Source organism: Toxorhynchites rutilus, chromosome 1, assembly GCF_029784135.1.
Source record: "Toxorhynchites rutilus septentrionalis strain SRP chromosome 1, ASM2978413v1, whole genome shotgun sequence".
Lineage (NCBI taxonomy): Eukaryota > Metazoa > Arthropoda > Insecta > Diptera > Culicidae > Toxorhynchites > Toxorhynchites rutilus.
Genome location: NC_073744.1, coordinates 130,504,476 through 130,526,225, shown reverse-complemented (window position 1 = coordinate 130,526,225; position 21,750 = coordinate 130,504,476). Strand labels below are relative to the sequence as shown.

At 33.5% G+C, this 21,750-nt stretch overlaps 1 protein-coding gene across 5 annotated transcripts in view; it reads right to left on the bottom strand.

Annotated features, from left to right (window-relative positions):
* LOC129763423 (histone acetyltransferase p300) overlaps positions 1-14,920 on the bottom strand; it is a 46,792-nt gene extending 31,872 nt beyond the window's left edge. For 2 of the 5 annotated variants that reach the window (XM_055762482.1, XM_055762486.1), the window contains exons 1-2: positions 13,146-14,919; positions 51-322 (exon numbers count right to left, since the gene is read on the bottom strand). In XM_055762482.1, the coding sequence (XP_055618457.1) occupies positions 51-322; positions 13,146-13,200 (327 nt within the window). In that variant the 5' untranslated portion in view covers positions 13,201-14,919. Of the gene's footprint in view, positions 1-50; positions 323-13,145 lie in introns of all 5 variants that reach the window. The other 3 variants (XM_055762483.1, XM_055762484.1, XM_055762485.1) reach the window with 3 other exon arrangements.
* Between the last annotated feature and the right edge of the window lie 6,830 nt (positions 14,921-21,750).

The following is a 21,750-nucleotide window of genomic DNA, read 5'->3' as shown; positions in this document are numbered from 1 at the left end:
ACTCTCAGTATTCGAAAAACCGATCAAAATATTCATTCCATAACACTTACCTGCTGCTGCATGATATGGTGCAACTGCTGCTGCTGTTGTTGCTGCAATTGTTGCTGCTGTTGTTGCTGCTGCTGTTGCTGTTGCCGCAGGGCCATCTGGGCCATACTGGACGTTCCCCCGGGATCATCGCCTCCGTTCATCTGCGGTCCCGGCCCTGGACCTGGCGGTTTATTGCCGCCGCCAAGCGAGTCCCCCCAGGTGCTGTCGCCCATCAGCTCGTCCGGGAGGTGGTTCTCCAGGTTGAACATCTGGTCGATCGAGGAGATCACTTCTGGAATGAATGGGTGGATTTCGGGTTATTGAAGGGAACCAACCTTTGAACATATTTGGGTAATTTCGATTATCAATATAATTTCGTTGTATTGAAGTTTAGAGTAGAATCTACAGCCCATTTCAATCTCTCCAAAAATGAACTGAAGGAGTATTTAACTAAAACCGAGGTACCGATGATAATTCGATGCAGATGGGTGCCATTGACTATGGATTTGTTAGTGGATAATACAAAATGTTTCGAGACTGCCGCAATCGATCGATGATTCCAATGAGGGGGAGAGGAGTATCATTTGCGCTGGGTTTTACCGAGGAATCGATTCTTGGTGGTCATCAAGTACCAAATCTCGTGTATTATTCTGACGAGAATAAGAATGAATCAAGTATCACCGTCTTCAGTTGCTTCTACACAAGACCACCAACTAGTAAATGCACTAGTAAATGAAGTTCGATTGAGCTAAAATTTTGCACAGGATATTTTATTCCGTATGTATAATCGAGATGACCATTTTCATTGGCACCCTAAACCTCGTGTTCCGAAAAAACTGTCCCAGAGAGGGAATTTCGCCAAAAAAAAATGTTCAAGATAACAGCAGATACCTCGATAACTCGACGGACTTATTTAAAAGATATTAAAATTGTTTTACGAAAACCAAAGTTTTTCAGAAAATTCAAAAAGAGTTATTTTTAATTCTTATCTAATACTAGCTGACCCGGCAAACTTCGACCCGCCTAAAATTTATTTTTTGTTATCAATAGCAATAAAAAAATCAATACCTTCAAACATTCACGTTTTCTTAGCGCAAGTTCATGAGTCCAATCGCAGAACTGTTCATTGATTCATTTTCTAATCGACCCCATTGAATTTACCTTTTACTAAAAAAATCCTAGTACTTCTACCAAAACTCATCATTATAATATCAGATTATTTTCAGACACAATTCTCGTTCAATATTTTTCAAACACTTGCAAATAACATGTTTCTCCGTTACATGGAATAAAAGTTTGATACAGAAAATATGATAGAAAAAAGACAGACCCCTCCCCTCTTCTCCCCTTAAAGAGGAGGGAGGAGTGTCCATTCACCATAGAAACGTTTCGTGCCCCCTAAAATCTTCAAATGCCAAATTTGACTCCATTTGCTTGATTAGGTTACGAGTTATGAAGAAATTTGTTTTTCATTTGTATGGCAGTTAAATTTTCATTTGTATGGGAGTATCTAACCACCATTGAAACATTTATTGCACCCTAAAACCTCCATATGCCTAATTCGGTTCCATTTGCTTGATTAATTCTCGAGTAATGTAGAAATTTGTGTTTGGTTTCTATGGTAGCCCGTATCAGACGTGGTTTTTGCACGGTTTAAAAGTGGTAATTTTGACTTGAAGACGTAGAACGTTCCGGATCGCAAAAAAAAAGTTTGAAGATGATGAATTGGAGGCTTTACTCGATCCGTCACAAACGCAACGAGAACTTGCAGAAACACATGGAGTAGCTAAGCAAATCATATCCGATCGTTTAAAAGCAATGGGAATGATCCAAAAGATAGGACATTGGGTGCCGTATGAATTGAAGCCATGAGATGTCGAACGCCGTTTTTCACGTGCAAACAACTGCTCCAACGGCAGAAAAGAAAGGGTTTTCCGCATTGAATCGTTACTGGCGATGAAAAGCGGGTTCATTACGACAATCCCAAACGTCGGACAACGTATGGATGCCCCGGCCATGCATTAACATCAACGGCCGCGCAGAATATTTACGGCCAGAAGATTATGCTGTGTATTTGGTGTGACCCGCTGGGTGTGGTGTACTATGAGCTGCTAAAACCGAATGAAACCGTTACCGGGGACGACAATTGATGCGTTCGTGCACTGTCGTGCACTGACGGAAAAAAGGCCACAATACGAGCAAAGACACGATAAAGTTATTTTGCAGCACGACAATGCTCGGCCGCATGTCGCGAAACCGATCACAACATACTAGGATACGCTGAAATGGGTGGTCCTATCCCACCCGTCGTATTCTCCAGACATTGCTCCGTCCGATTACTACCTTTTTCGATCGATGCAACATGCCCTGTTTAACCAGCACTTCTCCAATTTTGATGAATTCAAAAATTGGATCGATTTATGGTTAACCGACAAACCGGCCGATTATTTCCGCAAAGGGATCCGTGAATTGCCAGAAAGATGGGAAAAAGTTGTGACTAGCGATAGGCAATACAATAGAACCCCGATTATCCACGATATAGTCGGGCTAGGCCATCGCGTATAACGAAAATCGCGGATAATGCAATATAAGACTAAAAATGAGGTACAAACACGAAAAATATATATTTTAGCATGAAAACTATGTTTCATCAATTCAGAAATTATTGAACTATCAATCTGTAAGGTCATTTACATCAGTGATCAGATAATGTGAACAAATGACCAAAACAAAAAAGCAAGACTCTACCACTCACTGACAAATTTCGGGAAGGTTTATAGATTTACTAGGGAACTCACTTTCGCGGATAATCGAGGTTCTGCTGTACTTTGAATATTAAATTTGTAATCATTTTTGCAGAATAAAGCATTAATTTTTGAAAAAAACGTAGAAACTTACCGGTACACCTATATATTTGAAAAAATCAAAATAAATCTCAACATTTTCAGAAAATAAAAAAGAAGATTGTTTTATTTATCTTCAGCCATCATCCGACTTTTTAGAGAACGGTCTGCCGAAAGTTTCAAATCAAAATGTGAGCAAGTTTCATGAAGGAAATAACTAATTTTTAAAAATAGAAATTTCGCAATTTCGCAAAGAAGTATTCATAAAATCAGAAAAAGAAAATTATTTGTTCTGGTTTACCCAACACTTAGTTTTTTTGAATAAGAGTGTGACGAAAACAAACAGAGCAAACAGTGAACAAGTTTTTTTTAATATAAATGACCAATTTCAAAAAAAAAATCGATCTAAAACAATAAAAAAATTTCAACAACTAACTTTCAAAACAATTAAAAATTTCATTTTCTGATAAATTGGGGGAATTGTTTTATTTATCTTTAGCCAATTTTTCATTTTTTCATTAGGAAGGAAAACGTGAACAGATTCTATGAGGAAAAATAATCAATTTCAAAACATAAAAAGCAAATTCAAGAAATTTCACAAAATCGAAAAATGAAAATTGTGTTATTTGTTTTGGCTATCATTCCATTGGTCCAGGAGGTGCATTTAAGTGGAAATTAACATTTAGAGCTCGACAGTTATTGTCTAGACAAAAACTGTCTTGGACAAAGTTGTCGCTTATTTCGATGTTGCCAAAAATTGGGTGACCAACATTTACGGTGAAATAAAAATTCTAACTCTCTTATCGTTATAGATAGAGGTAAATATAGTTTGATAATATTGTAGCCTCAGTTATTTTAAGCAGCTTTGTAAAACAAAGTTTTATTCTATCTCTTGAAATATCCGATATAGCGCTTTTTGTTCTAAGTTTCATTAGAGTGACCATGTAAGAGCGGATTTTTTGCTCTAACTTCCATATTTCAAATTCCACATCAAAATTGTCTTCGAACGACTTTTAGAGCTTATCAAGACAAATATTTTGCGATGCAGAACATGTCAATATATTAATCCTACTAATATTTGCCTCAAAAAAAAAATGACAGGCGAATGAAGAGAGTGTATTTTTTGGGAAGAAATATCAATAACTTTGAGTAGAGTTGATATATTGACAAATAATGACAAAAATTATAAAAAAGCGCTATATCGGTTATTTCAACAGATAGAATAAAAACTTTGTTCAACAAATTTGCTTAAAATAACTGAGATTAAAACATTGTCGAACCATATTTACCTCTATCTATAAAGATAAGAAAATTGGATTTTTTATTTCATCTAAAATTTTGGTAATTCTATTTTTGACAACATCAATATAAGCGCTTTATTATACGTAACAACTTTGTCGAAGCAGTTTTTGTCTAGAGAATAACTGTCGAGCTCTAGATGCTAATTTCCACTTAAATACACTTTCTAGACCGTTGTGCATTGATTGGAAGAAGGCAGACGTTTTATGAAGAAAAATAACCAATTTCAAAAAAACAAAAAATAAATTTACATAAAAAACCATTTTCAGAAGAATACTACTTTATTTAAAATAAATAATACTGCTTTACAACTTCAAAACAACAAATTTCGAAAAAAAACACAAACATTTTTTTACTTATTTTTAACCATTATTTAATTTATTAAGAAAGAACCAAAAATAGGTTATAGAATGAAACGTGAATAAGTTGTACGAGAACTAATAAGCAAGTTTAAAAAAATTTTTAAAAAAACAAATTCGATAAAAAATTTCAAAAATCATCAAACAAAAAAATATGTTTTATTTATTTTCATCCATTATTCCATTCCATAGAAAAAGAAGAAAAATATGGTATAAACCGTGAATTACAACTAAGTTAAAAAAATGAACAAAAACAATGATAGATAACAATTTCATAAAAAACGATTTAATTTTGTTCAGAAAATCAAATAAAGGAATTGTTTGTTATCTTTAGCGATTATTTCATTTATTGAAGGAAGCTCAAATGGAACCATTAGAGCCAAAAATAATCAAGTTATATAAGGGAAAATAATTAATTTCAAAACATTAATTTTTTTTTTAAAAATGCCAGAAAAACAAATAAAAATAATGGTTTCATTTATCTTTAGCCAAAATTTCTCTATTTGGAAAATTGTCTGACAAAAATTATAAAATAAAACGTGAAGACTTTATAATGAGGAAAAATCATTTATTTCCAAAAATCAAGGAGCAAAATTTGGGGATCTTCGTAGCCACTTGGTTACGCGTTCGCTTACTAAGCGATCGATCGTGAGTTCAAACTCAGGGCCCTCAATTGACCATCTTTGTGTTGTTATAGAATAACTACGTCCACGCAACCATCATCAGCTATGGAGATCGATCCACGGTGGAACAAAGATCGATTCATCCATACAACTGCTCTGCTCTGCAAGAAACATCGGGCTGCTGTTCTATAAATAACCCAACAATGATCAATATCAACTGTCTCCGCTGTCCGGTCTACTGAACAATGGAAGAACAGATAGAATACCCTTACGCCTAAATGGCTACTACAGTGTAATTTACCATAATGTAATGGAACAGAAAACCTAACGCCTAAATGGCTACTACTTCTACTGTGTAATTTACAATTTATAGAAACATAAACATATGTACATGTACACGATAAAACCCCGGCTCTGTTACAGATAAAATGCTAATGAGCCTGATAAATAAATAAATAAAAAAAAAGGAGCAAAATTTCTCAGAAAATCGAAAAACAATATTTATTTATTTTTAGACGTCATTTTAATTGGAAAATGCTGTGACGAAAGTAAGAAAGGAAAATGAGAATAAGTTTTATGAAGGGAAAATCACTACTTTCCAAAAATAAAAAAAAATCACCGAAATTCAGGAAAAGAGAAATGTTTGAGATAAAAAATTTCAAAATGAAAGAAGGGTCTGATGAAAGTTATAAAGTCAATCGTTAAAATTCTATATGCCGAAAAATATCTAATTTCAAAAAATTAAAAAAACAATTTCATGATTTTTTTCCCGAAAAATCCGAAAAAAATGTCTATCGTATTATATTAGAGATAACCAATTTCGAAAGCACGAAAAAAATTTAACTCATTTAAATTTAACTTTAACAAATTTGAAAAAACCAAATCAGACAATCCAAAGAAGAATACCGTTTCATTTATTTCTAGCTATCATTTCCTTTATTGAAAAATGCTTTGACGAAAGTCGTTGAATGAAACGTGAAAAATTTTGAAATTTTGAAAAATCCAAAATTTCTGAGAAAATCAAAAGAGGGAATAGTTTTATTTATTTTTAGCAAATTTTTCATTTTTTTCCAAAATAAATTCAAAAATCCAGTAAATTATTTATCTTTAGCCATCATTCCATTTATCGGTGGGACGAAAGTTGATAAAGCAAAATAGTGAACAAGTTTTTTGAAGAAAAATAAACAATTTCAAAAAAAAAAATATAAGAAAATCATTCCCAAAACAAAACAAAAACAAAATTATTTAGAAAATCCCAAAAGAAAACTTTTTAATTTATTTTTAGCAATCGTTCCATTTATTGGGAAATACTCTGTCGAACGTTATTGAATAAAACATGGCCGAAAACAAAAAAGGAAAATGTGAACAAGTTTTATGAGGAGAAATAATTTATTTCCAAAAAACTAAATTTAAAAAAAAATTGAAAATCCAAAAAGAAAACCGTTTTAATAATTTGATTTGTTGGAAAATACTCTGACGAAAGTTATTGAATAAAACGTGAAGGAGTTATATGAGGAAAAATAACTAAGTCCAAATTTTTTTTAAAAAATCCCAAATTTCTGAGAAAATAATCAAAGAAATTAATTTCCAAAAAAAACATTTTCAGAAAATCCAAAAAGTAGACTGTTTAATTTATTTTTAGTCATCATTTCATTTATTGGGAAAGCTTTGGACGAAAGTTATAGGATAAAACGTGAACAAGTTATAAGAAAGAAAATAAACTGTTTTTCAAAAAATAAATCTAAAAAAATACGATTTTTTTTCAGAAAATCAAAAAAAGAAATTTGTTTCATTTATTCTTGGCTATCATTTCATTTATCGGAAACGGCTGTGACGAAATTTAGAGAATAAAAAGTGATCAAGATATATGAGAGGAAATCCCAAAATTCAAAATAACAGCAAAAACCATTTTTAAAAAATCCAAAAATTTTCAAAAAATCGAAAAAAATAGCTTGGCCTTCATTTTGTGTATTGGAGTATGGGCTGACGGGTCTGAATTTTTTTTAAGAAAATAAAAAAAATGGATTCATTTATGAAATTGGAATTAAGATGAAACTTTTTGGACGGCAGTTATACAACAAAACGTAAATGGGTAACATGAGAGAAAATTACTAAATTCGAAAAAAAATTATTAAAATCCAGAACCTTTAAAAATTCTACCAAAAACAAAAAAAAATAGTTTAATTTATTTTTAGTTACATTTAGTTTTTACCAACATTCCATAATAAAATAAAACGTAAATGTTATATAAAGCAAAATATTTAATTTCAGAAGACCAGAGAATTTTGAGGAAAGATTTTTCAAAATGAAAAACGAATATTGTTTTATTCATTATAAATTATGCTGTAATTGGTTGGAAAAGTGTCTGACAAAATGAAACATATATAAGTTATACGAGAAAAAATAACCCAATCAAAAAATCGAGGAAAAATAATTCTCAAAAAAAAATAAAAAAAATCAAATCAAAATCAATAAAAGTCGTGTTATTTAACTTTATCCCTCATTAAATTCATTTGTTGGAAAAGGGTCGAACGAAAATTATAGAAAAAAAACAAGTTATATGAAAAAATTCAAAAATTCAAAAAAAAACAAAACACATATTTTTTTAAAAAAAATCTAGAATTTTTCATAAAATAAAAAAAAACGTTTTTTTAAATTTTTAGTTAGCATTTAAATTTATGGAAAAATGTCTGGCGATAGTCATAAAACATGATGCGAACAAGTTGTACACGAGTAGTGATTTTCTAATGAAAAATCTAAACACAAAAAAAGGAAGAAATCGTTTTAATTCGTTTTCAGAAAAAAGGCTGATGAGGGTTGTATAATAAAAGGTGAACAAATTATACGAAGAAAAATAACTAATTTCGAGATATAACAAAAATCCGAGAATATAACCAATTTTCCGAAAAACAAAAAAAAAGAACATTGTTTTATTTACTTTTGGCGGTCATTTCATTTGTCGGAAAAGGTTCTGACAAAATTTAGACAACAAAAAGTGAACAAATTATATGAGGGAAAATAACTTAGTTCAAAATATAAAGAAAAATTCAATGTTAAAATTAAATGTTTTTATCTTTATTCATAATTTCTTTTATTGGCAGAGGGTCCAACGAAAGTTATAGAACAGAACGTGAACAGGTAATATGAGGGAAAATGAATGAGTCCAAAACATTTGAAAAAAAATAAAAAAAAAAACAGAAAACAAAAAAGGAAATAGTTTCATCTATCTTTAGCAATTATTTAAAAAAAATCGGTTTAATTTGTTTTTAGCCGTTGCTTCTTTCAGTGGAGAAGAGCCTACAAATAATTCAAATTTAAAAAAAAAACTTTGAATTCCAAAAATTAAAAGAAAACTTCCAAGATGAAAAAACAAATTGGTTTTTTTTGTTTTTTTTTTTAGCCATCATTTCTTTTCATGGAAAAGGCTCTGACAAAAGTGAAAAAATTAAAAAGAACAATTAAAAAAAATCAGAATCGAAAGAGAATCCAATATTGTTTGGGCCTCATTCGGTTTATAGAAAAATATCAGACTAGAGCTATAGGACAGAACGTAGACGAGTTATATGAGAAAAAATAACTGTGTTCAAAAAATTAAAAAAAAAACTAAAACTGTTCAGAAAATTGAAAAAACAGAATAATTTTAAAAAACCGTTCTCAGATCTGTTTTTTTTTTTGAAAATCGAAAAAGAGAATCATTCAATCCTATGTTTCATTTATTGACAAAATGTATGACAAAAGCTATAAGACAAAATGTGAACAAATTATAGGAAAGAAAACTAATTGCAATAAAAAATTATAAAAAACGTTTCCAAAAAACACCTAATTTTCCGTAAAATCAAAAAAATTCAATGTTTTATTTTGTTCTCAGTCATTATTTTTTCCTATCTGAAAAAGCCTGGCGAAAATTATGAAATGAAGCGTGAATGAATTCATAAAATGTAGAATAACTAAGTCAACAAATCAAAAAATATATTTTCGAAAAGAATCTATTTTTTCAGAAAATAAAAAAAAGGAAATTGGAAGTTATATGGGAGAGAAACTTATTAAAACTACTAAAAAACTAAAAAAAAATATTTTCAGAAAATCAAGAAAACTTAATTGTCCTATTTTATTACTTTGAGCCACCGTTTAATTTATTTGAAAAGAATTGAGCATAAGTCATAGAACAAAACGTGAACAAGTTATTCTGAAAAAATCCAAAAAAATTGGAAAAAAGATGAAAAATCCAAAATGGATTTTTTTTATTTTCTGAAATAATTTATTTTCCCTGCTTGAACAAATTTAAAAATAAATATTCAATTCGTTTTCCAATTTTCAGCCAATATTCAGTTTATTGGAAGTTATACGAAAAAAAACTAATTTAAAAAAAAACTAATAAAAAAAAATTAAAAATCATTTTTTGCAAAAAATCATGAAAATGAAATCTAATTGCCAATTATTTTTTCCTTTTTGAAAAAGCCTGGCGAAAATTATAAAATGAAGCGTGAATGAATTCATAAAATGAAAAATAACTAAGTTCAAAAAATTAAAAAAAAATCGAGAAGGATAATTTTTTTCAGAAAACAAAAAAAAAGGAAATTGAAAGTTCTACAAGAAAAAAAAATATTAAAAAAAAACATATTTTTCAAAAAATTAAGAAAATTAAATTGTCCTATTTTATTACTTTGAGCCATCATTTCATTTATTTGGAAATGGTTGAGCAAAAGTCATAGAACAAAACGTAAACAAGTTATTTTGAAAAAATCCAAAAAATTTGAAAAAAAAAGATGAAAAATCGAAAATTTTTCGGATTTTTTTTTTATTTTTGAAATAATTTATTTTTTCATGCTTGGACAAATTTTAAAGAAAATTGTTCCATTCGTATTCCAATTTTCAGCCAATATTCAGTTTATTGGAAGTTACACAAAAGAAAACTATTTCAAAAAAAAAACTAAAAAAAACATTCAAAAAATCAAGAAAATGAAATCATTATAATGGGTAATTTTTTCCTATTTGAAAACGCTTGTCGAAAATTATAAAATGAAGCGTGAATGAATTTATAAAATGAAGAATAACCAAGCTCAAAAAATCAATAAAAAATATATTCGAAAAGGATCTATTTTTTCAGAGAACAAAATCGAAAAATCGAAATTTTTCATTTTTTTTAAATTTTCCGAAATAATTTATTTTTCAATGCTTGGACAAATTTTAAAGAAAATTGTTCCATTCGTGTTCCAATTTTCAATCAATATTCAGTTTATTAGAAATTATACGAGAAAAAAAACTTATTAAAAAATTATATTAAAAAAAAAATTTTAAAAAAATTAAAAATAAATTTTTGCAGAAAATCAAGAAAATAAAATCGTCCTATTTTATTACTTTGAGCCACCGTTTCATTTATTTGGAAAGAGCTGGGCAAAAGTCATAAACGTGAACAAGTTATTTTGAGAAAAAATAACTAAGTCCAAAAATTAAAAAAAAAAAATCATGAAGAATCAAAATTTTTTCAGATTTTTTTTTCATTTTCTGAAATACGTTATGAATGTAACCCCCCTATATACAAATCAAAGATGTAGTCCTACATCAACATTAAAAAAAAACAAAAAAAGAAATTAAGAATTGTTCAGTCCAAATCCATTTTTTCAAATCGAAAAAGAAAATTGTTTAATCCAATGTTTCATTTATTGAGAAAGGGTCTGACAGAGCTATAAATCAAAATGTGAACAAATTATATGAGAGCAAATTATTCGAAAAAAAAATTGTTCCATTCGTTTTCAATGTCCAATTATCATTCAGTTTGTAGGAAGTGTTAATACAAGAAAAAAAAACTAATTTAAAAAAAAACAGAAAAAAATCATTAATATAAAAAAATATAAAAACCTTTTTTTTCAGAAAATCAAGAAAACAAAATTGTCCTATTTTATTACTTTGAACCACCGTTTCATTTATTTTGAAAGAGGTGGGCAAAAGTCATAAACGTGAATAAGTTATTTTGAGAAAAAATAACTAAGTCCAAAAATTTTGAAAAAAGATCATGATGAATCGATTTTTTTTCATTTTCTGAAATACTGTTATACTGAATTGTTCCCCCATATATAGAAATCAAAGACGTAGTCTTACGTCAAAATTTAAAAAAAATACCAAAACAGAAATTAAGAATTGTTTAGTTCAAATCAATTTTTTTTTAAATCGAAAAAGAAAATTGTTTTATCCAATGTTTCATTTATTGAGAAAGGGTCTGACAAAAGCTATAAATCAAAATGTGAACAAATTATATGAAAGCAAATAATTCAAAAAAAATTCAGAAAACCAAAAAAAATTGTTCTATTTGTTTTCAATTATCATTCAGTTTGTAGGAAAGTGTTATACAAGAAAAAAAAAACTAAAAACTAAACATATTTTTCAGAAAATCAAGAAAAGACATTTGTCCTATTTTATTACTTTGAGTTACTATTTCATTTATTTTAAAAGAATTGAGCAAAAGTCGTAACGTGACATTTAATTTTATTTTCGTAACATTTAATTTTATTTTTTTTTAAATCAAGAAAATAAAATTGTCCTATTTTATTACTTTGAGCCACGATTTCATTTATTTGAAAAAGGTTGAGCAAAAACAATACAACAAAACGTTATTTTGATGAAAAATAACTAAGTCCAAAAACTTTGGAAAAAAAAAACATAAAAAAACGAAATAGATTCAAAAAATCGAAAAAAAATCTTTCAGAAGATGTTTTTTTAAATTTAAAAAATATTGTTCAATCCGATGCTTTATTTATTAAAAAAGAGTCTGACAAAAGCTATAAATCAAAATGTGAACAAATTACATGAGAAAAAATAACTAATTGCGAAAAAACGATTTCCAAAAAAACCCAAAATTTCCATAAAATCAGAAAAGCTAATTAATAAAAAAAAATTAAACAAAAATTATTTCTAGTTAAAAAATCAAAAAAAAAATCGAAAAAAAAACTATTTTTTCAGCAATCTAAAAAAAGAAAATTGTTTTCCAATATTCAGTTTTTTGGAAGTTATGCGAGAAAAAAAAATTGTTTTTAAAAAATAATACCATTGAAAAAAAACAAATTTCTTCAGAAAATCAAGAAAATAAATTTGTCCTATTTTATTACTTTGAGCCACTTTTTCGTTTATTTGAAAAAAGTTGGACAAAATTCACAAAACAAACCGTGAACAATTTATTTCGAGGAAAAATAACTAAGTCCAAAAAATTTAAGAAAAAATCATGAAAAATCTAAAATTAGGAATTTTTTTATTTCGTGAAATAGTTTTCCTTTGTCCTACATAACATGTTCATGTTTTGGCATATAACTTTTGTCTGGCCGTTTTCCGTCGAATAAGATTTTGACAGAAGATAAATAATATAATTCTGTTTCAAATAACCATAGCTGCGAAGAGGTGAATATTATCCTTTTCGATTCATAAAAATTCAGTAGCGCCACCAGTAATATCAACAAAGCGGACTCCGCTCGTCAAAGAGAATTATCCCAATGAATAACGGCACTCACAAGGGGTATTTCCCCTCAATGAATGACATTCTCTCACATTCATTCGCTACCTCTCCCTCGTTAGAGAACAGAAGCAGCAAAACAGGTGAGTAAAAGTGTTGAGCCCATTCATTTCTTTTCGCGAGAGCGGACAAAATCTACACACACACACAGCCATCAGTGAGAGTAATGTTTACTAACGCACACACACATCGAGCAGCAACGGGAGCTCAGAAGGCAGAAAGCAGAAAGATGAAATAGTGAAAAAATTGAACGACGAGCAGCAAAACGTATCAATACGTTTTTTGAAAGATGTCTCTCTGTGTGCACTGTGCAGCATAAAAAACTATGTGAGAGAAGTCATGTTACTGAAAAAGCAGCAGCAGCACCAATGCTTGCTGGTCTGAAGATTGTTAAGGATTTTTTCATTGATCGATTCAGAACATTCACATTGCACAAAATTCTTAATGACATGTGTTTCGAATAAAAAATACTTCGTTATCAGACGCTTACCGGAATCTCGCATTTTGGCTCGCTTCAGCGGCGGTTCGTCCATATGATCGTCCATCGTTTACAACTTCACTTGTGCTTCTCCTTCGAATTCGAAGAGAAGCTAATCCTTTCACAGGCTTTGTTCGCCTCGTTTTTTTAATACGGTTCGGAAATCACTTCCACACTTTCTCTGCTTTCATTCTAGCTTAAGAACGGAAAATGCGCTTATTTCCTTCGTCGAGTGCGGGGGAAAACAACATGCACATAAACACACACCCCGCGCACGGGTGTAAACAAAACGGAAACGTCACTTCTTGCGTGTAAATATTGTTTTGCATATCGCTGTTTTTCTGCCTACACTTGCCACACGGGCACCACACTGTACCTATTGTTTCGGTGCCCTTATCACTGGTTTTGTGGTGTGGACCCAACGGTGCTGCAGCCGGACCGCACCGAAGTCGTAACGTAAACATACACCGGGGGGACGGAGCGTCAAACACCGACGTTCCCCAAGAATTTAGTTTTTCTTCTTCGATGACCGACGGCGAATGTACACACTGAACGACCACATCTTGGTCGTGAAAAACAGGACCGCATCCAACGTTCCAGCTGACGACGGAAAACACATTCACTTGCTATTTGTTTGTTTGTTTGTCACTGCTGCTCTCCGAGTTTTTTTTTGTAAGTTAGAGTGGTTTAAACTTATAAACACCGATCATTATTTCAGCTCACTTATCGGGCGGCGCAAATCCTTTCAAGCACTGTTTTTCAAACCGCAAAAAAAAAGCAAAACACTTCATTCAATCACAAAAAAGCGAGAAAAAAGGTCCTGTGTCTTGTTCGAATCCTCTGAAACACACACTCCACTCTGCTATGGGCAGTCAATTTTCCTCTATTTTTCCTCCGAATGCGCGACTCTCTCGACTTGTGTGCTGCTGCTATACTGCCTTCATCGTTTTCCTCTTCGTCGCTCGATGTTCGAAACGACGACGACGGAAAGCAGCGCACCAAGAAAATTGGGTACAAAATTTCAGTCGCTATTTTCGCCCGATTTTACTACCAACCGTACCCCCGGAAGCGGCCTCAAACGGAAGGGAATTTTCTTACGCGTCGATTGAGACCGGTCTGGTCCCGCAAAGAGTCACTCCGGGACGGCAAACCGCTCCGGACCGTCCAGCGAAAAAACCTTTCCACAAACCAAATCGCGAACAAGTCAAAATGGCGGCTGTTTGATGAGGCGAACAACACACACTCTTCCTTTGAGCCTCAGTACACTTTTGCTCTGTGCTGTGTGCTTTGCTTTGGCTGTGCTGCACTGCTCTGCTCTGAATCGTCACTGATACTCCGCAAGCAGCAGGAGCGCTTACAAATTTGGCTGGCTGCGGATTCGCTCTCACTCACTATACTGATTGATTTTTGTGTTCGCTACTGCCGCTGCTGCTGCTGCTGCGTTTTGCTTTGCTTTGCTACCATCGGTCCCTCTCACTCTCCTACCAACCCAGCAGTCGGGCGCACACACACGCTCTTCCGCTCTCCCATGATCGAAAAAACAGTTTCTCCGTTTCGCGTAGACGATTCTGCCAAACTCGACGAAAGCGACGACCGATGTTTCATCGACGACGATGTCAGAGGAAAAAGAAAATGTCTGCCGTGCCGATCCAATCTGCAGAAGCGAAGAAAAGTTGTTCACGTGACCTCCACCCAAAGTGCTCACTGCTCTGAAGCACGCGTGGCGGCGCCACTGTCGCCACTGGTCGATTAACTACAGATCGCAATGACTGTGCCCGGATCGAAACTTCTGGACGGTACGAATGAAGTGAAAATGCTCCGTTTTCTGTTATTGTCGAACGCAAATTTCGCGTGGAAAATCTCTAATTTCAGCCGACAGGCTGTATTCACTTCGAATGTTCCTGGTAATTTCATTACCCAAACACTGAAAAACGCAAAGTGTATCACGTTCGTCCAGAGTTTTAAGCTACGGTATACCCTCCATAAGAAGACAGAGATCGATCAAGCTGCGGTACAACTTCGTCGAACATTGTGTAATTTGAGTCAACACTGCACCTTCAAGGAAGAGAGAAATGACAGTTTCGTCGAAAATCATACTGATATCATCGGCACTGCTTTTTGGACAGTGGGCTATTATTCACCTGTACTTATAATTTGCTACGTTCTTTCGGATTGATTTGTTGTTTCTAAATTGGTATTCTCGAGTAACTTTTTTGTACAAGTGACTTTTTTTTCCCTATTTTAGCATATTGCTCAATGAAATGTATAAATTAATGTCAGTGGTGTGGAGTATTCATTAAATATAATGCAGGATATTATTTTCTTACTATTCTTATTTTATTTTAGCCCTTTTTGTCACCGGATGTCACCAATAATATATGAATCCGTTCATATATTATTCGTCGTTAGATTCATACGTGCAAAAGTAAAGTACAAATTTTTGTCATTCGTATAGTTGTACACTGAATACAATGGTCACACATATACACACTTGTGAAAGAATTGCACTTGCGAATGAATTGTAAACTGTAAACTATAAATTAATCGGTGACTTATGGTTATTTTTACAGTTACAGCTTCGGTTTTTTTTCTATAATAAGGTAAATGATCTTAGTTTGTCCGGTTTAGAGTGTTTTTACGCAACTAGTAAATGCAAATCGATTTTTCTTCATGAAAATCACATATAATCGATACGAATTTGGGTTTGTTGTAAAGCCCCAAGTGTTACGGACAGCTGAGGCTTATCGCGGATCGAGTTACAGATCCATAAGATAAGCAATATTTGAGATTATATTTAGAAAAGACCTCCAAGCGAGGTATAGAAACGTTTAGAAAGGACCAATGTAAGGCAATTAAAAGATGTAAGAGCTCAAGTGTTTTGTTAGGCTAGAAAACGCTTGTAGTTCGAAATTATTGCCGGTCATAAATTCAGAATGGACGAATATTTAAATAGCGTCCGGTAAACAATTTAATGCATGCATCATTTAGGATGCATTTTTATTACCCTTTTCCATCCCTAGCTGCGCTCAGCCAGATACACCAGCAGGGTGTAATAAAATAAAAGGATGTTATTTAGAGCGAAGGATGGAAAGGGGAAATCCAAGAATAAGATAGGCGCACCGACGAGGTGCTATAAACTTAAGGTATTTTCTTAGGGTAGTGCAGCCGTCTCAGACTGCACGTTACCATACGCTAGAAGAAGGGACAAGGAAGGTAGATGATCTAAACGAAACCGATATGTTATCGGTTTTCAAGAGAGAGAGAGGAGATGTTCCTCGTCAATCTTAGTTTAAGGAACCATGTATATATTGTGAAACTTTTGAATAAATTTTTTAGTATTGTAACAGAACTCACGCGAAAGCGTTAAAATTTTTCTTTCAATAGAGAAATTTTTCATGGTGGCTCCAGAGAGGAGCAGTGAAGATTTCCAAAGTGGAAAAAAGTGAAACTCGCGAACTCTTCTCGGCAGTGGATGCGAGAAGTGATAATTCGCGAAAATTTATCGGCAGTGGATGCCAACAGTGTTAATCGCGAATAAAAAGTCTTTTTCAAAGTTAATTCGCGAACTCTTCAAATAGCAGTGGATGCCAAAAGTGAAACTCTTCTCGGCAGTGGATGCGAGAAGTGATAATTCGCGAAAATTTATCGGCAGTGGATGCCAACAGTGTTAATCGCGAATAAAAAGTCTTTTTCAAAGTTAATTCGCGAACTCTTCAAATAGCAGTGGATGCCAAAAGTGAAACTCTTCTCGGCAGTGGATGCGAGAAGTGATAATTCGCGAAAATTTATCGGCAGTGGATGCCAACAGTGTTAATCGCGAATAAAAAGTCTTTTTCAAAGTTAATTCGCGAACTCTTCAAATAGCAGTGGATGCCAAAAGTGAAACTCTTCTCGGCAGTGGATGCGAGAAGTGATAATTCGCGAAAATTTATCGGCAGTGGATGCCAACAGTGTTAATCGCGAATAAAAAGTCTTTTTCAAAGTTAACTCGCGAACTCTTCTCAGCAGTGGATGCGAGAAGTGATAATTCGCGAAAATTTATCGGCAGTGGATGCCAACAGTGTTAATCGCGAATAAAAAGTCTTTTTCAAAGATAATTTGCGAACTCTTCAATCGGCAGTGGATGCCAAAAGTGTTTCTTTCAACCGAAATAAACATTGTGAATTGATTAAGAAACCGGCAGTGGATGCCAAAAGTGTTCCTTTCAAACGGAGACAAATATAAGTGAATTAACCAGCAAAAACCTTAAGCAGCAGTAGACGCAGCAGCACCAGCAGTAGCACCACCAGAGGTGACAACAACATCCGAGCCAGAAGGCCTCCCAGGACAAGGAGAGAATCGCCCAAGCACCAACACGGAAAGACGGAGATAGGACCGGATCAACAAAAAAGGTGTGATTTTTCCATTTTAGTTTAGTCATGTCTTATCAATTCATTAGGAATAAGAATGGCAATTGCCGCTTGTGCAATGAGCCTGATTCTAGGGACGATTTAGTCGCGTGCGATGAATGTGACCGATGGTTCCATTTGACATGCGCAGGCCTAAATAAAAAACCTAAACAAACAGAAAGATGGATATGCCCCAAATGCAAGACCATAGAGAACGAATTGTTAAGACTTCAAAAAACACAACCAACACCAATAGAAGAGATGATGAATATCCATAGAGAATCTATGCGGGCTCTAGTAGAAACTCTTAAAATTAAGAACGAGGGTAGAGAAGAAACCCCTGATTCAAATAGACTGTTACACCGGCAATCTCTCTTAGACCTCCCCTATTTTGATGGGTCATATAAGATATGGCCTAGATTTAAAATAACGTTCGAAGAAACTACCCTTCAAGGAAACTTTTCCGATTTAGAAAATATAAATCGTTTACAGAAATATCTCAAAGGAGACGCGCTGAAATTAGTGAGCGCTCTTTTAATCGATAAAGCTAATGTTCCAAAAATAATGGAAAAACTAAATCTACGGTTCGGAAATCCCGAAACCATTTATTCGAATTTATTGAAGGAAATGCTAAATGCGAGGAATCCACATTTTGGATCACCCCAAACAATGATTGATTTTGTAACATCGCTTGATTGTTTCGTGACAAATATAAAAATACTAAAACACGATGAATATCTCAATGATCCTAGATTGATTCGTGATTTAGTTTTAAAACTTCCAAACGACTTGCATCATCAATGGATCAAGTTTGTAGCCGATACAAAGAAAACAAGAGATATAATTGATCCATTTATACCGACGCTAGAGGACCTTTATAATTGGTTAAAACCTCAAGAAGAGTTGGCCACGATGCTACAGTCGGAGAGGAAAGAAAAACCTCATAAGAGCGGATATCTGAATACACATGCTGTAAAGGAACAAAAATATAGGCCGAAGCGCCTACCAAAGTGTTTCGCATGCCGAAACGAGCATAAGACATCAGAATGTTCAATTTTTAAAAATATGAACGTTCAACAAAGGAGTGATTTTATTTTTAAACACAGGCTATGTTTAGCATGTTGTAATTATACAAACCACATGGCAAAAGATTGCAGGATCGCAAAGCCTTGTGGAATCGATGGATGCAAACTTAGACACCACGCATTACTGCATAGAGCAACTCAGAGAGATGCTAACCTTAATAATACAGAAAGCGTTAATTGTCATGTAAATAAAGAGAACAAAATACTGTATCAAATCCTTCCAGTTACATTGGGCTGCGGAAAAAAGGAAATTAAAACTTTCGCATTTTTAGACCCTGGGTCATCAGTAAGTTTGATTCACGCTGATATTAAAAATAAACTTGGAACACAAGGGCGTAACAACCCCTTAACGCTGGTTTGGACTAATGGCGAAACTCAGCAAGAACTAGATAGTGAAGAAATTTCCCTAAGTATACAAGGATGCAATAATCAACGTTATAACATACATAATTTGAGGACTGTGTCGGAATTATCTCTTCCCTCACAGTCAATGAATATTCATGAATTACGACGAGAATACAATCACTTAGAAGATATAACTCTCGAAGGATATGAAAATGCTATGCCAAAAATACTGTTAGGTTTACCGCATTCGTTTTTGATAAGCGGTAGGGAGACGCGATCAGGTAAATTTAATGAACCAGTCGCACAGAACACTAAACTCGGATGGGTTTTGTTCGGGCAAACTAACGAACATAAAAAATTGAAAGGACACGTGCTGATGAACGACGAAATTGATTCATCAGATTATTTCAATAAAATGATGGAAAATTATTTTAGCCTAGAAGATTTCGGGATAAAAGTACCTGTAAAAACCTTGATGTCTAACGATGAAAAAAGATCGATTGATATCATGAATTCCACTTTGAAATATGAAGAAGGAAGTTATGAAATTGGGCTGCTTTGGAAACAGGAGGATGTACAATTTCCGCATAGCTATCAATCAGCCATGAACAGACTACGTGGTCAAGAATCAAAAATGCGTAAAAATCAATGTCTACGTAAATGGTATGTTGAGAAAATAAAGGAATATGAAACCAAGGGATACGCTAGAAAACTCACTCCCACAGAACAGCAGCAACGTGATCCAAAAATATTTTACTTACCGCACTTTACAGTTGTGAACCTAAATAAACAGCCCATAAAGCCACGGCTTGTTTTTGATGCCGCTGCTAAGGTTAAGGGAGAGTCCCTAAACACGAATTTATTACAAGGCCCGGATGCAACGACGTCGCTATTTGGAGTGTTAATACGATTTAGAGAAGGAAAATTTGCGATAACTGGAGACATCAAAGAAATGTTTCATCAAGTTAAAATAAGAAAGGAAGATCAAAATGCCCAAAGGTTTTTATTTAGGGAAAACTTTGACGAAGATCCCGACGTGTATGTGATGCAAGTGATGACCTTTGGAGCTACCTGCTCGCCCGCATGCGCACAGTTTGTTAAAAACACAAATGCTGAGAAATTCAGAGAAAGTCATCTTCAGGCAGTAGAGGCCATTCAAAACAACCATTACGTGGATGACTACCTAGATAGTTTCGACGATTTAGAAAATGCCTCAAAAATTGTGAACGAAGTTATTACCATTCACAAATATGGGCACTTCAATATCAGAAATTTTATATCCAACAGTAATGAGCTATTGGGACAAATCCCGGAAGAAAATAGAACGGAAGTTAAAGAAGACTTATTAGGAAAATTTGAGGAATCATATGAAAAAGTACTCGGAGTGTATTGGGATACAAAAAAGGATTTTATTCGCTACAAGGTGGATATTCCTGTTACACAGGAGTTTACGAAACGAAAACTGCTTTCACAAAGCATGAGTGTTTACGATCCACTTGGTTTATTATCACATATAACAATTCAATCTCGAATTCTAATGCAGGAGCTCTGGAAAAGTGGAATAACATGGGATGAACAATTAAACCCAGCACTAAAGAAAAAATGGGAGAACTGGCACACAAAACTGGAAGAAGCAAGAGCAATAAGAATACCACGTTCATATGCCAATTCTTCTCACCCAAAAGAACGAGAACTACATGTCTTCGTTGATGCATCTGAGAATGCTTATGCAGCAGCAGTATACTTAAGGAGTGTATATGAGTCACACATTGATGTCAATATCGTGGCTGCCAAGGCAAGAGTCGCACCAACTAAAATGCTTTCCATACCACGACTCGAATTACAAGCCGCTGTATTAGGAAGCAGATTGGCTAAGACAGTAAAAAACGAGCTACGTCTATCAATAGATAGAGTAGTATTTTGGTCAGATTCCAAAACTGTATTAGCATGGATTCGTTCAGAACCACGCAAGTACAAACAGTTTGTTGCCTTACGGATAGGAGAAATATTAGAAACCACATACGTAAACCAGTGGAAATGGGTGAATAGTAGGAATAATCCAGCGGATGAAGCTACGAAATTATCAAATAGTAATTCAATCTGGTTTACAGGCCCACAGTTCTTATATGATAATGAAGAAAACTGGCCAAATGAAGTTCAGAGAAGCGACACTGACGAAGAATTAAGACCACTGCACACTATTCAATCGAAAGAGTTTAGTGGTCTGAAAAGCATTCACATAAATTGGTGTTCGGATTTTGTGAGATTGAAGCGTTCTGTTGCAATTGCATTCAAATATATCGATTGGCTGAAATCAAAATGCAGGAACCAAAGCTTCAATAAAAATATTGACAAGGAGGACCTGGATTATGCTGAGCTCGTTTTAATATATAAGGCTCAATGGGAGTCATATCCCAAAGAAATGGAACTCTTACAAAATAAAATGAAAATTCATAAGGGAAGTGAAATTCGAGCACTTAGCCCGGAAATTTGCACGGATGGAATAATGAGATCAAAGGGACGTATTGAGAACGCTAACTGTTTACCAACTTCAGCCAGAACACCTATCATTCTGTCCTACAAGCATTATGTGAGCACTTTGATATTACGTCATTATCACGAAAAATATCGACATAAAAACCTGGAGACTGCCATAGCGGCAGTGCGACAAAAATTCTGGATAACAAACATCAGAGTTGCTATTAAGACAGTTAGAAGGAAGTGCCAATTTTGTAAAAATATGTCTGCGGAGCCAATTCCTCCAATGATGGCAGCCCTACCACGTTCTAGAACTACACC